This window comes from Schistocerca americana, chromosome 1 (assembly GCF_021461395.2).
Source record: "Schistocerca americana isolate TAMUIC-IGC-003095 chromosome 1, iqSchAmer2.1, whole genome shotgun sequence".
NCBI classification, from domain to species: Eukaryota; Metazoa; Arthropoda; class Insecta; order Orthoptera; family Acrididae; genus Schistocerca; species Schistocerca americana.
In genome coordinates, this window is record NC_060119.1 from 59,924,866 (window position 1) to 59,938,267 (window position 13,402).

At 36.2% G+C, this 13,402-nt stretch overlaps 1 protein-coding gene across 1 annotated transcript in view; it reads left to right on the top strand.

The window, feature by feature from the left end:
• The first annotated feature begins 1,474 nt into the window (after positions 1–1,474).
• The window catches only part of LOC124547963 (MORN repeat-containing protein 4 homolog), a 40,868-nt gene continuing 28,940 nt past the window's right edge, over positions 1,475–13,402 (top strand). The window contains exons 1-2 of the mRNA XM_047125145.1: positions 1,475–1,617; positions 12,672–12,864. Coding sequence (XP_046981101.1) covers positions 1,608–1,617; positions 12,672–12,864 — 203 coding nt within the window. The 5' untranslated portion in view covers positions 1,475–1,607. The remainder of the gene's footprint in view (positions 1,618–12,671; positions 12,865–13,402) is intronic.

Consider the following 13,402-nt stretch of genomic DNA (forward strand, 5'->3'; position numbering starts at 1 on the left):
GTGCCATATGCATTTGGCCTTTATTTTCAGGGCATCTTCAGTGGTTTAGAATATGTTTATATTTTTTTATACTATTTATTTTATATTTTGCGATGTTGTATATTCACCTCATAAACAGTTTCGGCACTTTTTGCTTTTTTATAGTGTTGTAATACTTTAAAGTCCTACTTGCAGATTTTGTGGATGCTGATCTAGGTGTGGCAGTCAAGTGAGTTTGGACTTTGGCTTACAATATTAAATATCCTTTTTTAATGATTAGTCCTTGCATATTTTAAGATGTTTGTATCTCATCAGTGGTCAGATACTGCAATCTACCTTTTAATTCTTGACCCCCATCCAATTTCAAGTTAATCCTGTCATATTTTTTCTATTTTCTTCTCTACAAAGCTTCTGTTAGAAAAGAAAGAGCTTCCATGTATGCTCCTATCAGCCCTTTCACTTTCATTGTTGAAGTAAATATGGAAGACTGAGAAAGCTAGTTTTCCTTTGGTTGGTATACTCATATGTGCCATTTGATTTCCAGCTTGTCAATGGCAGAAGTATTATAATAATGACAATTTCATGTCGGAAACAACAAACAAAAATGTAAAAAACCAGCCACTTACCTTTACCTGATCAGTTAAAAAGAAAGAAAGAAACCTAGCACAGATACTATTCCAAGAATTGGTATGCTGAGATGCACCAGCATGCTTGTGTCCTTATCAAGGATAAGGAATGCTGGCTTGTTATCTTCTCCTAAGCAGGATATGTCATAATAAGCGGTTGAGACAATACAGTATTTTATCCTATACTTATAGGAGCTTAAAAAATTGACTTCATGTTACTAGTTTTTGTGTAACAGAGTTACATACCGTTAATTTTAACTCAGTTAGGCAACTTATCTTATGACCTATTCATTATTTTGTCATTCAGTCACTACATCTGAGGAATATTTTTAAAGTTCAGTTCTTAATTTTCCCATCCAGCACAAAATGTCTTTAATTGCAAAAGCCTGTCACAACTGTTAACTGTTTGTCAGCGGCATTATAATTAGTGATTCTTAAATAGTAAGTACACACAGTCTAATACTGTAATTATATTTTATAGTCAAATATTAATATAATAAAATATAAAATTTGTTAAGTGCTGCAACTTTTGTGTTTCATTTGTGAGAGTTGTTACTTTGAAGCAATATCTATTTTATAGTTTGCATTTATTCCAAAGTAGGAAGCATCTTAGATTAAAGAAAAATGTTTCACACTGAGTGATACCCTATTCACATTAATTGTTGGATGAAGTGAGTATTTTCATTGAAACAGTTGAACATATATGAAATGTTTTCAATACTATGACAAGAAGAAACAAAAATAAATGTTTATTGTACATAGATCAATGATTTCACTCATGCATAATAGATAGAAACTAGTATTTTCTTGTCTCTTGTCTATACATACGTAAATATTTTTTGTATGTAACAGAATAGAAGCTATCATTTAATTCACATATTGAGAAAATATTGATCTATTTCCTGTGCCTGCAGTGGGAAGACTCACAGGTGCAGCCTAATGAGATTCCACTTGAATGGTGTATTGGTTTAAGCTAAGCAGCATTGCCACTGCTTGCTGACAATGGCTGATGGTAAGATGGTTTTGTTAAAATGGTGTTACTTTTAAAATAAACATCATATAGTCAAGCAGATATTATGGATTTCTCTAAGTTGTATTATTTTTCATTTGAATTACTTCAAAACTGCAAGGACTATATCATTATAGTGCAAGACTTTTATTTTCTTAGATGCTTATTTCTGTATGAAGTATAATTTAACTAATAACTTGACTTATAGGTAAGAAGTATAATTTGACTTTCTGTATGAAGTATAATTTGACCAGTATTTTGTTGTGGTTTGTATCCTGTGACTGTGTGTTGCACTGTATTTCCTAGTAATTTTAGTCTAACAGTATTCAGTCTCAGACTCGAGGCTTATGTATGACTTAAAAAGTTACTGGGAAAGAAAAAACACCCAGCACATTAGGAAGTAAGATTTCATATAGTCCTCCTCATGTAAGTTAGGTAATAAATACGTAATTTTCCATTTTAATATTATATCTGCCAACCTGTTTTGGCCCAATTTCGTTTTATTTATTCATCTAGATAAAATGGAAAATTGTCAAATAAATACACTGTGTAATACAACGAAGTGTGTGCAATGCAACAAAAAGTTATTCTGACATATTTCAGTATATGCAATGCAAATTAAATATTGTCAGGAACAGTGTAGAAAAATGATAAAATTGTGTTTAATAACAATAGAATACATAACAGAGAGAATAAAAGAGCAAAAAGATGTATTGCATAATTATATAACATTGTTATATGATTTAAATTATGATAGTATTTTCTTGTGGAGAATGTTAGCTTAGAGAAGCCAGCCCATAATACTGATATTTTCATGGCCAGTTTATTGGTAATTTCGTTTTCTTGCAACACACAACACTAACAGGAAGATATGTTTTCCCTTGAAGTGCTAGTATCTGAAACTTCATAATAACATGAACCTTCCACGAAAGTTGCTGAATGCATTAAACATCAGTATTGGATTTTCACAGTGTCTTGTACCTCACATATGTCAGTGAATGTATGTGTTTTCCCAAATGTAGGCATGAAGGAGAACGCTTAAATATCTCATTTATTCATCTGTCGTATCCTGCTTCTGTATTCTAAAAACAATGGTTCCCTATATTTTCCAGTTATTCTATTACAAACAAATGCTGCTGCAGTTAAAGCCCTGTGCAAAAGGAAGTAAATTTGTGTCTTATCTTACACCATCAAATGACATAACTTTAATATTAATATTAACACAACCACTTTTCCATTTATACTAGTTTGCTGTTGTTATCTACTAGTCTAAAGTGAACTGCATGTTTTTGTACACTTGAAAATGCTGGGGATAAACAAGGTAGGTAAAAACATATGCAAAAGAGGAGTGTTCCATACTGGAGTTATTTTATATACCAGGAAGTATACGCCTTCTTACTCAAAATGCCTACCAACATTAAATACACTTAAGTTAAAGTTGAAACAGTTCTTGCTTGAACACTGCTGCTTCTGCTGTGTCTCTGAATTTCTGGAACATCATAATAAGTAAACCTCATTTACTAAATGTTGTTAATTATGTGTTATATCACTTCACATTATAACTTACTTTGTGTTTCTCATGTAATCTCACTTAATAGGCACTACAATCATATATAGAAGCAATATCAATTTTGTATTATTATGCACTTTGATTGTGTTGACTGTGTAGTCACAATGACTATTGTAATCATAAATTAATTATGTTTCCCTTCTCCTACACTGTGTGTACGAACAATGTACTAAAATGATTCTTGGACGAAATAAGTAACTGGGAAATATATGACAAAATGCAAACTGATATTTATCCTGTAACGAATACTTTTGAACTGAACTGCCTTCATTGGATTACTAAATTTTATCATTTAGCTATTGCTTCCATAGTAGATACTCACATTAACTTTTGTTTCCAGTTTATAGAAAATTAACTAATTTTTAAGCTGAGCATTCTTTGATGCACTCAAGTAGAGTATAGAAATTATATTTGTCATTGATTCTTGGAACTCAATTCAATTTCAGATTTGTGGCTTTTTGAGGCACTTTTTAAATTAAAGTAAATTAATTGTTATAAGTATGAATATTGACAAATACTGTCTTATAACTTCTTACAATTTGTTGAAGAGCTAAGTGCCTGATGACAGCGCTTATTTTGAGATTTGGGACAGGATACAAAATTTAGATACTACAGATTTTGTTCCTTTTGTAGTGGTTACATGTATTAACATTATTCTAAGATAATATTTTTTATTGCTTTTGAACTTAACTGTTATTGATACATAACTTTTGTAATAACTACGTTCTGTGTAGTATTCTACTACCAACTCTGACCACTTATCTCACAATATCCAAGCAAATGCTTTTGAGGAAGATAATTACTCATGTTAATGGAAAACATTATCCACTAGAAAAATTTCATATTAGATGATTGGTTTACATAAATTCATATTTTTTGGAAGTCAGCTTTTGGATCAAAAAGGTAATTACTAGATGAAAACAGCTGTATCCCATTAGTTTCCTTAGAAGACAAATGCCAATTTTCCTCATAAATAGGTGCATGTGTTTTCATACATAACTGTTTTGTCCATATAAAAGTTCTAAGTGAATGGAAGTGTGTAAAATACATCAACAGTTTTTCATATGTTATGAGATGATGAAAGATTGTCTCAGCAAAGAACAAACATAATGTAAAACTTCCTGGCAGATTAAAACTGTGTGCCAGACCGAGACTCGAACTCGGGACCTTTGCCTTTCGCGGGAAAGTGCTGTACCAACTGAGCTACCCAAGCACGACTCACACCCCGTCCTCACAGCTTTACTTCTGCCAGTACCTCGTCTCCTACCTTCCAAACTTAACAGAAGCTCTCCTGCGAACCTGCGAAGGTTCACAGGAAAGCTTCTGTTAAGTTTGGAAGGTAGGAGACGAGGTACTGGCAAAAGTAAAGCTGTGAGGACGTGGCGTGAGTCGTGCTTGGGTAGCTCAGTCGGTACAGCACTTTCCCGCGAAGGGCAAAGGTCCCGAGTTCGAGTCTCGGTCCATTTTCTGACTGTTAATCTCAAATTCTGGCACTTGGAAATCCACAGAAATATTAATAACTATTAATTGTAATTTAAAATATTCCATATGAGTGAAATTATTTGGTTTTCTGCATTTATTCCTAGATTTGGTCATCATTCCAGTCTTGATTGGAATGGGGAAAGACAACATACTTAGTAAAACTGCTTTTCTAATTAATGCTTTTGTACAGTGCTTCACTTAGTAATCCTTTCTCCAAGTAATCAAATTTCATTTATTTAAATAGCAATAATGCTGGTTTTGTTAGGCACCTAAATAGAAACAAAGCCCATGATGGAAAGGCATTCCCTCAGACTTATTGAGATACTTTCGAGACTCAGCCATGACAAAACTATGCCACCTGATGAGCAAGATGTATGACATGAGCAAAAGACCCTCAGACTTCAGGAGGAATGCAATAATTCCAGTTCCAAAAAAGGCAAGTGCTAACAAATGTATTACCGAATTATCCATTTAATAAATCATCCTTGCAGTATAGTGACATGAATTATTTACAGAAGAATGGAAAATCTGATAGGAGCGGACCATGGAGAAGATCAGTTTGGGTTCTGGAGAAATCTAGGAACACACAAGGCAGTGCTGACCCTATGACTTATCTAAAAAATACTTTAAAAAAGGCAAACCTATGTTTATAGAGTTTGTAGATTCAGAGAAAGCATCTGAAAATTTGACTGAATATACACTCTTTGAAATTCTGAGCGCAGCAGAAATAAAATACAGAGACTGAAAGTTAACATGCAACTTGTACAGAGGCCAGATGACAGCTATACAAGTTGGATGATATGAAAGGGAAGCAGTGTTTGAGAAGGGAGGACACAGGGTTGTAGCCTATCCCTGATGTTACTCAATCTGTACATTGAACAAGTAGTGAAGAAAACCAAGGAGAAATTTGGAGAGTGAATTAAAGTTTGGGGAGAAGAAATAAAAAAAAATTGAGTTTCGCCGATTATATCATAATTGTGTTAGAGGCAGCAAAGTACTCGGAAGAGCAGTTTACTGGAATGGATAGTGTCTTGAAAAGATAGTACAAGATGAACATCAATGACAGTAGAACAAAACTAATGGATTTGTGTTGAATTAAATCAAGTGATGCTGAAGGAACTGGATTAGGAAATGAGATACTAAAAGTAGTGAATGAGTTCTACTATTTGGGCAGCAAAATAATTGACGATAGCTAAAATAGAGAGGGCATACAATCTAGAGTAGCTATAGTAAGAAAAGCATTTCTGAAGAAAGGAATCTGTTAACATCTAATATAAATTTAAATGTTATAAACTCTTTTCTGAAGGTATTTGTTGTAACAGTACCATTTGATCAAAATTTTTTTTGATACCCCATATAATCATGCTTTTGTTGATAATAATGTTGATATCACAATAAGTCGCATGCTTTTTGGAAGTCAAGAGTTACTAAAACCATGTGATTGCCTTGACCTTCAGCTTTCATGATATAATACAAGAAAAGTCCAATTTGCATTCAATATGATTGATGGTTTCAGAATCTTCAAGTGTCTGCCAATTGTTACTATTTGGTGTGGGTCTCACACACCTGAGCACTATTGTAAGACAGGACACACTAGCATTTTGGCATAAAGTTTTTTGTTTATTGAAAGAAAATATTATGGATTGCACACTGTAAAATTTTTTGTTAATTTGCTGCTATTGGCCATTTTTGATGAACACATACATAGTATCTCTACCATGCCATGCAGTAGAATGTGTAGCATGTAAATTAATCTCTCAGTCCACTTCTGGAACCACACATCAAAATTGGCATGATCCATATTGACTACAAACAGAAATATTGTGAAGCATGTCGAAGAAGGTTTATAATGGTAAGACAGAGATTTAGGAACCAGGTTTTAAACTGTAAGATGTTTCCAGGGGCAGTTGTGGACTCTGGCCACAATCTATTGGATATGAACTGTAGATTAAAACTGAAGAAACTGCAAAACAGTGGGAATTTAAAGAGATGGGACCTGAATAAACTGAAAGAACCAGATATTGGATAGAGTTACAGAGAAAGCATTAGGAAACAATTGACAAGAGCGAGAGAAAGAAATACAGTAGAAGAAGAATGGGTAGCTTTGAGAGATGAAATAGTGAAGGCAGCAGAGGATCTAGCAGGTAAAAAGATGAGAGCTAATACAAATGCTTGGGTAACAGAAGAGAGATTGCATTTAATTGATGAAAGGAGAAAATATAAAAATGCAGTCAATTGAAGCAGGAAAAAAGGAATACAAATGTCTCATAAACTAGATCAATCAGAAGTGCAAAATGGCTAAGCAGGGAAGGCTAGAGGACCAATGTAAATATGTAGAGGCATAAATAACTAGGGGTAAGATAGATACTGCCTATGGGAAAATTAAAGAGACCTTTGCAGAAAAGACAACCACTTGCATTAATATCGAGAGCTCAGACAAGAAACCAGTTCTAAGCAAAGAAGGGAAAGCAGAAAGGTGGAAGGAGTATATAGAGGGTATATAAAAGGGCGATGTGCTTGAGGACAATATTATGGAAATGACATAGATGAAAATGAAATGGGAGATCTGACACTGCCTGAAGAATTTGACAGAGCACTGAAAGACCAAAGTTGAAACAAAGCCCCAGGAGTAGACAACATTCCATTAGAACTACTAATAGCCTTGGGAGAGCCAGCCCTGACAAAACTATACCACCTGGTCAGCAAGATGTATGAGACAGACAATATACCCTCAGATTTCAAGAAGGATATAATAATTGCAAACCCAAAGAAAAGCAATATTGTCAGGTGTGAAAATTACGGAACTATCAGTTTAATAAGTCACGGCTGCAAAATACTAACACATATTCTTTACAGACGAATGGAAAACCTGGTAGAAGCTGACCTTGGGGAAGATCAGTTTGGATTCTGTATAAATGTTGTAACACATGAGGCAATACTGGACCCTATGACTTGTCTTAGAAGATAGATTAAGGAAAGGCAAACCAATGTTTCTATCATTTGTAGACTTAAAGAAAGCTTTTGACAATGTCAAGTCGAATAGTCTCTTTCAAATTATGTTGGTGGCAGGGGTCAAATACAGGGAGCGAATGGCTTTTTACAATTTTTACAGAAACCAGGTGGCAGTTATAAGAGTTGAGGGGCAGGAAAGGGAAGCAGTGGTTGGGAAGGGAGTGAGACAGGGTTGTAGCCTATCCTGATGTTATTCAGTCTGTATGTTGAGCAAGCAGTAAAGGAAACAAAAGAAAAATTCAGGGTAGGTATTAAAATCCATGGCGTAGAAATAAAAACTTAGAGGTTTGCCGATGACATTGTAATTCTCCCAGAGACAGCAAAGGGCCTGGAAGAGCAGTTGAATGGGATGAACAGTCTCTTGAAAGGAGGATATAAGATGAACAAAAGCAAAACAAGGGTAATGCAACGTGGTCAAATTAAATCATGTGATGCTCAGGGAATTAGATCAGGAAAAGATACACTTAAAGTAGTAGATGAATTTTGCTATTTTGGGAGCAAAATAACTGATGATGGTCAAAGTAGAGAGGATATAAAATGTAGACTGGTGATGGCAATGAAAGCGTTTCTGAAGAAGAGAAATTTGTTGATATCAAGTATAGATTTATGTGTCAGGAAGTCTTTTGTGAAAGTATTTGCGTGTAGTGTAGCCATGTATGGAAGTGAAACATGGACGATAAATAGTTTAGACAAGAAGAGAGTAGAAGCTTTTGAACTGTGGTATTACAGAAGAATGCTGAAGATTAGATGGGTAGATCACGTAACTAATGAGGACGTACTGAATCGAATTGGGGAGAAAAGGAAATTGTGTCATAACTTGACTGGAAGAAGGGGTGGTTTGGTAGGACATGTTCTGAGGCATCATGGGATCACCAATTTAGTGTTGGAGTGCAGCATGGGGGTAAAAATCGTAGAGGGAGACCAAGAGGCGAATAGACTAAGCAGATGCAGAAGGATGTAGGTTGCAGTAGCTACTTGGAGATGAAGAAGCTTGCACATGATATTGTAGCATGGAGAGCTGCACCAAACCAGTCTCTGGACTGAAGACTACAACAACAACAACATGGAAGAACCATGTCCGATACAACTCAGGTATGAAGTGTACGTCAGGTCATTGAACATTTTATCATATAGGAACTTCCACTTATACACTTGTTACCTCTATAAACAGCGTCTGCCAGAGTTCACGTATGGTTCTGCAGGTGAACTGATACATTAATTTATGTAAATCTCCTACTGCATGTTCAATGGAAATACTGTGTGTGTACTTGATAATGACTTAATTGTCCAAATTGGCCAACAACAGCAAGTGAATGAAAAATCTTACATCCTACAACAAATTATGTGTTCCAGAATGAAATTTTTGTCCTGCAGTGGAGTGTGTGCTGATACGAAACTTCCTTGCAGAAGGTGAAGCTGTGGGGATGGGTTGTGAATTGTGCTTGGGTAGCTCAGTAAGTAGACCACATGCCCGCAAAGGCAAAGGTCTCGAGTTTGTGTCTTGGTCCAGCACAGAGTTTTAATCTGCCAGAAAGTTTTGTATCAGTGTACATTCCACTACAGTGTGAAAATTTCATTCTGGAAACATCCTGTGGCTTGTGGCTGAGTCTATCCCCACAATATCTTTTCCTCAAGGAGTGCTAGTATTGAAAGTTTTTGTAGGCTTGCTTCTATGAAGTTTGGTAGGCAGGAGATGAGGTACTGGTGAAGTAAACCTAAACAGTGTGTTCTTTTGTAAAATGTGTCAAGGCTGCAGACCTGCATATGAAGAAGATTGTCCAAGTTTTTTGTTGTGACATTCTTTCGTAAAATCTACCCTTAGTTTAGGCCATGTGAAAATGGAGTTAAAACTCGAGCTTTCAGAGATTATCAGCATCTGCTTTGTCGGGAGATGACTGTCTTCCAGGACCTTATCTGCTTCCTTTGTAGTGGCATTCAAGCTCATCATTGGTCAGATAGCATCACTCGGTAGTGTTATGTCGTGTGGAGGGCGGCATTCATATGCAAAAATGTAAGAAACTGGAACTGTGCTGGTATGCCCCCCCCCCCCCCCCCCCCCCAGCTGCACCATGCCATGATGAAGGGCAGAAGGGAAACAGAGACCGCCCCCAACAACACCTATCTTTAAGGGTTAAGTTTTTTGGTTGCAGTGCCTTGAAGAGTCTTAGTCTCAAGTGCTCATCTCTAGGCACCCCTTGGATGACAAGTATAACATCTGCCCCTGTTTAAAATGTTACTTCACATGTAAATTTCTCCTACTCTTATTACAAAATCCCAATAAGACAATGCGTGGGAGCAATATGACATGGTACAGATTTTCTGCGTTACATAATTTTCCCCCCTTTCACTTGGCACATGGTAGACAAGTGCAGTGTGGTAACAGAGATGGAGGTTATAATTTGAGTAGTGCCTGGTAACAGGCACTTGAGATGGTGCAGCTTCAAAGAAATACAATCAAAAATTGATATCTTTAATACTATAGGTAATTCTTGGGGGAGGAGGGGGTCTCCATTATCATTCCACCCTCCATTGCAGCCCAGTGGGGGAGGGAGGGTGTACTGCCACACTGCCGATTTCCTCCACCCATGTAAACCTTGACACAGGCAATGGAAGTTACAATCCCAAACATCATCACCTGATCAGTGACATGTTTTAATGCCACTCTACAGGACAGGAAGCAGACTTTGCTCCTCACAGACAGTCATCCCCTAATGAAGAAGATGGTGATAATCTGTTAAAGCTTGTATTTTCCTTTTGAGAACCAAATGCATCTCTTAGCCTATAACCCTATGCTGTGTTTTGTGCCTGTATAGCAGCAGTCAGTGCCTGTTTAGAAGTTTCTATATGGAGACTGTATACCATGGAGGTTCTTTCCCATGTTGAACTGTTCTACTAGGCACATATCTAATCAGTGCTTGGTCAAATATCCTTCTAAACTTCTGCCACATTTTCTGTACATGCTCCTGCCCTGAGTTAATTATGTCAAGCACCTCATAGAGAGAATCTAATACAAATCTTAATACTTTTTCCAGTTGCCCTTTGTACTTTGGTAATCATTGTTGCTACAGCTGCCTCATGCTCACTGATACCAGTTTTGATGTGGACATCCTCAAAGATGTCAGGTCTGTTTCTTGCCATTGGATGCAATATATTTCCATCACAAATGAGCTTCCAAACTATCTATACTAGGTAGTTTTCAAAGAAGGCATTTAGTACTGTTTCTGATCATATGTTGCCAAGCCTTTAATTTACAAAACTGCAACTTTCCCAATCAACTGTTGGATGACTGAAGTCTCCTTTAGTGACAGCAGCACACTTGATAACATATGTGCTAGTGAGATGATGTTTTCTGTCACATTATAAGTTACATCTTGGGATGAGTTTTGAGTTAAATGGAAAGATCCAGTATCTCCATATTCTACCTGTACGAGGATTACTACAGGCTATTAGCCCTCAGGATGGACTTTGAAACCGAAGTAATTTTCCTCATTTCTGTGTGCCTGTCTGCTACTCTGTGCTTCTTATGTTTGATGAGTAATGATCTATCCTCATCTACACACTGATGCTATTTTGCCATGTTATACAGTCCATATCAATGACCTATTTATTGGCAGAACATGAAATCCAGTTTTTCTTAGTTTTTAGTTGCTCATCTGGGCAACTTTTACATACAGTGTTTAATCTAGTGTATCACCTTTAGTGCCTGTACCTGACATCAGCATATAATTTTAATTTATTTGAAATTGTGGAATATAAGTACAAGGGTCATTCAATAATTAAAGAGACAAATTGGTCTGGGGAAAAAACTGTTAGTAGGGCAAGTGTGGTACGTTTATAGCCTTAAGTTGGCATCACTGGGTTGAGCCCTGATCAGCTAATGTATCAACATTGTTTTGTTTATTACCTCAAAAATACATTTCAAGATGGCGAGTCTGCTTGAAACGTCCACATTAGTTGAACAACATTCTGTTATTCATTCTTTACTTGCTGAAGCTGAGAAACCAGTGCATATATACTCTAGAATGTCTAAAGTTTATGGTGAAAGTTGTATGAATTGTGCAAATTTTTACAAGTGGGTAGAGCAGTTCAAAAATGGTCACGACTCAGTGACTGACGAACATTGCTCTGGCTGACCTGTTGCAGTTTCAACTCCCTGAGTTGAAAGTTGAATTAATGATATTATTCATGCTGACCACCATGTGACTGTGGAAATTATAGTTGATAAGGTTCAAGTTAATACTGGTACAGTTCATAACTTTATCTGTAACAAGCTGAAGTGCCGCCAAACATGTGCAAGACGGGTCCCAAAGGAGTTGACGCGACTACACAAGGAAACAAGGCTGAAAGTGTGCACATAGCTAAAGGCACATTATGAAAGTAAAGGTGAGCACTTCCTCAACAAAATTTTAACTAATGATGAAACTTGGGTTCACTACTATGAGCCAGAATCAAAAAGACAAAGCATGGAGTGGAAGCACACCATCTCACCTCTCAAGAAAAAATTCACGACCCAAGTATCAGCAGGAAAAGTCATGTTGACAGTGTTTTGGGATGCTGAAGGCCCAGTATTTTGTGATTATCTCAAAGAGCAGCATACAATGAACAGCCAATACTACTCATATTTGCTTTTAAACAAGGTGAAGCCAGTCATGAGAGAGAGACGTCGTGGATCTCAGAGGAGAGGTGTGATTCTCTAGCAAGACAACACACATCCTTATATTGCTCAACTAACCCTTGAAACTGTGACGCAATTTTATTGTTATGTACCGTTGTCTGTTATTAAGATAACTTATAACAAAACAGAAGGGATGCTATTAGTACCAAAACATTGTTATTTCCCAAGCAGAATTTTGTGTTCAACACAACGAGGAATCTGACAGAAAATTAAGGTTCAGTTACTCCTTGTTAATTACATGAAACAACTTCAAAGTATGCTATACTCTAAAGTCACAGAATTTGTTATTATTATTAATATTTTTTTTTTAATTTGTAGTACTGCCAGGAGTTGTAAAAACTGGCGCCTATCGATATGAAGATGGGACACGCTATGTTGGAGACTGGAGTCAACGTGGACAAAAACATGGCATGGGCCACCTTGTGATGCCAGATGGGACTCGATATGATGGTGGATTTCAAAATGGCTTATGCTCAGGCCTTGGTGTTATGACATTTCCAGATGGCGCAAAGTGAGTAGTAAATACTCTTACTTTTACATTAGTATCATGAGCAAATTTTGTTCTAGCATATCGTAATTTATTACATGTCTAAAATTCATTCTGTACTTTTACACTGAATTATAATTCTTAACAACAACTAAGTGGGGAAAAATATGATTGGTTGATGGTTAATTTTAAAATGTTTTTAATTGTACAGTTTTCCATGGCATTATAATGTAAATAACTGAATCCAATTTAATTAGCTCAAATGTAAGGTGTGCTTTACGTGTGTGCCGGCATTCATTTGTCCATTCATTTATTTACTCACAAATCATTTCCTGTAGTTGCTATCATGAAAAAGAGCCTCCAGGAATGTAAAATGAATCAAGTTATACATTAACAGCAGAATCCAACATTGCACTGTAAAATATGTTGTTGCTGTGGTATTCAGTCCAAAGACTGGTATATTGCAGTATACCACACTAGTTTATGCTGTTAAGCCTCTTCATTTTTGCATAAATAGCACAAACGATGCCAATTTTAATCAGTACCAACTTCATTATTTATT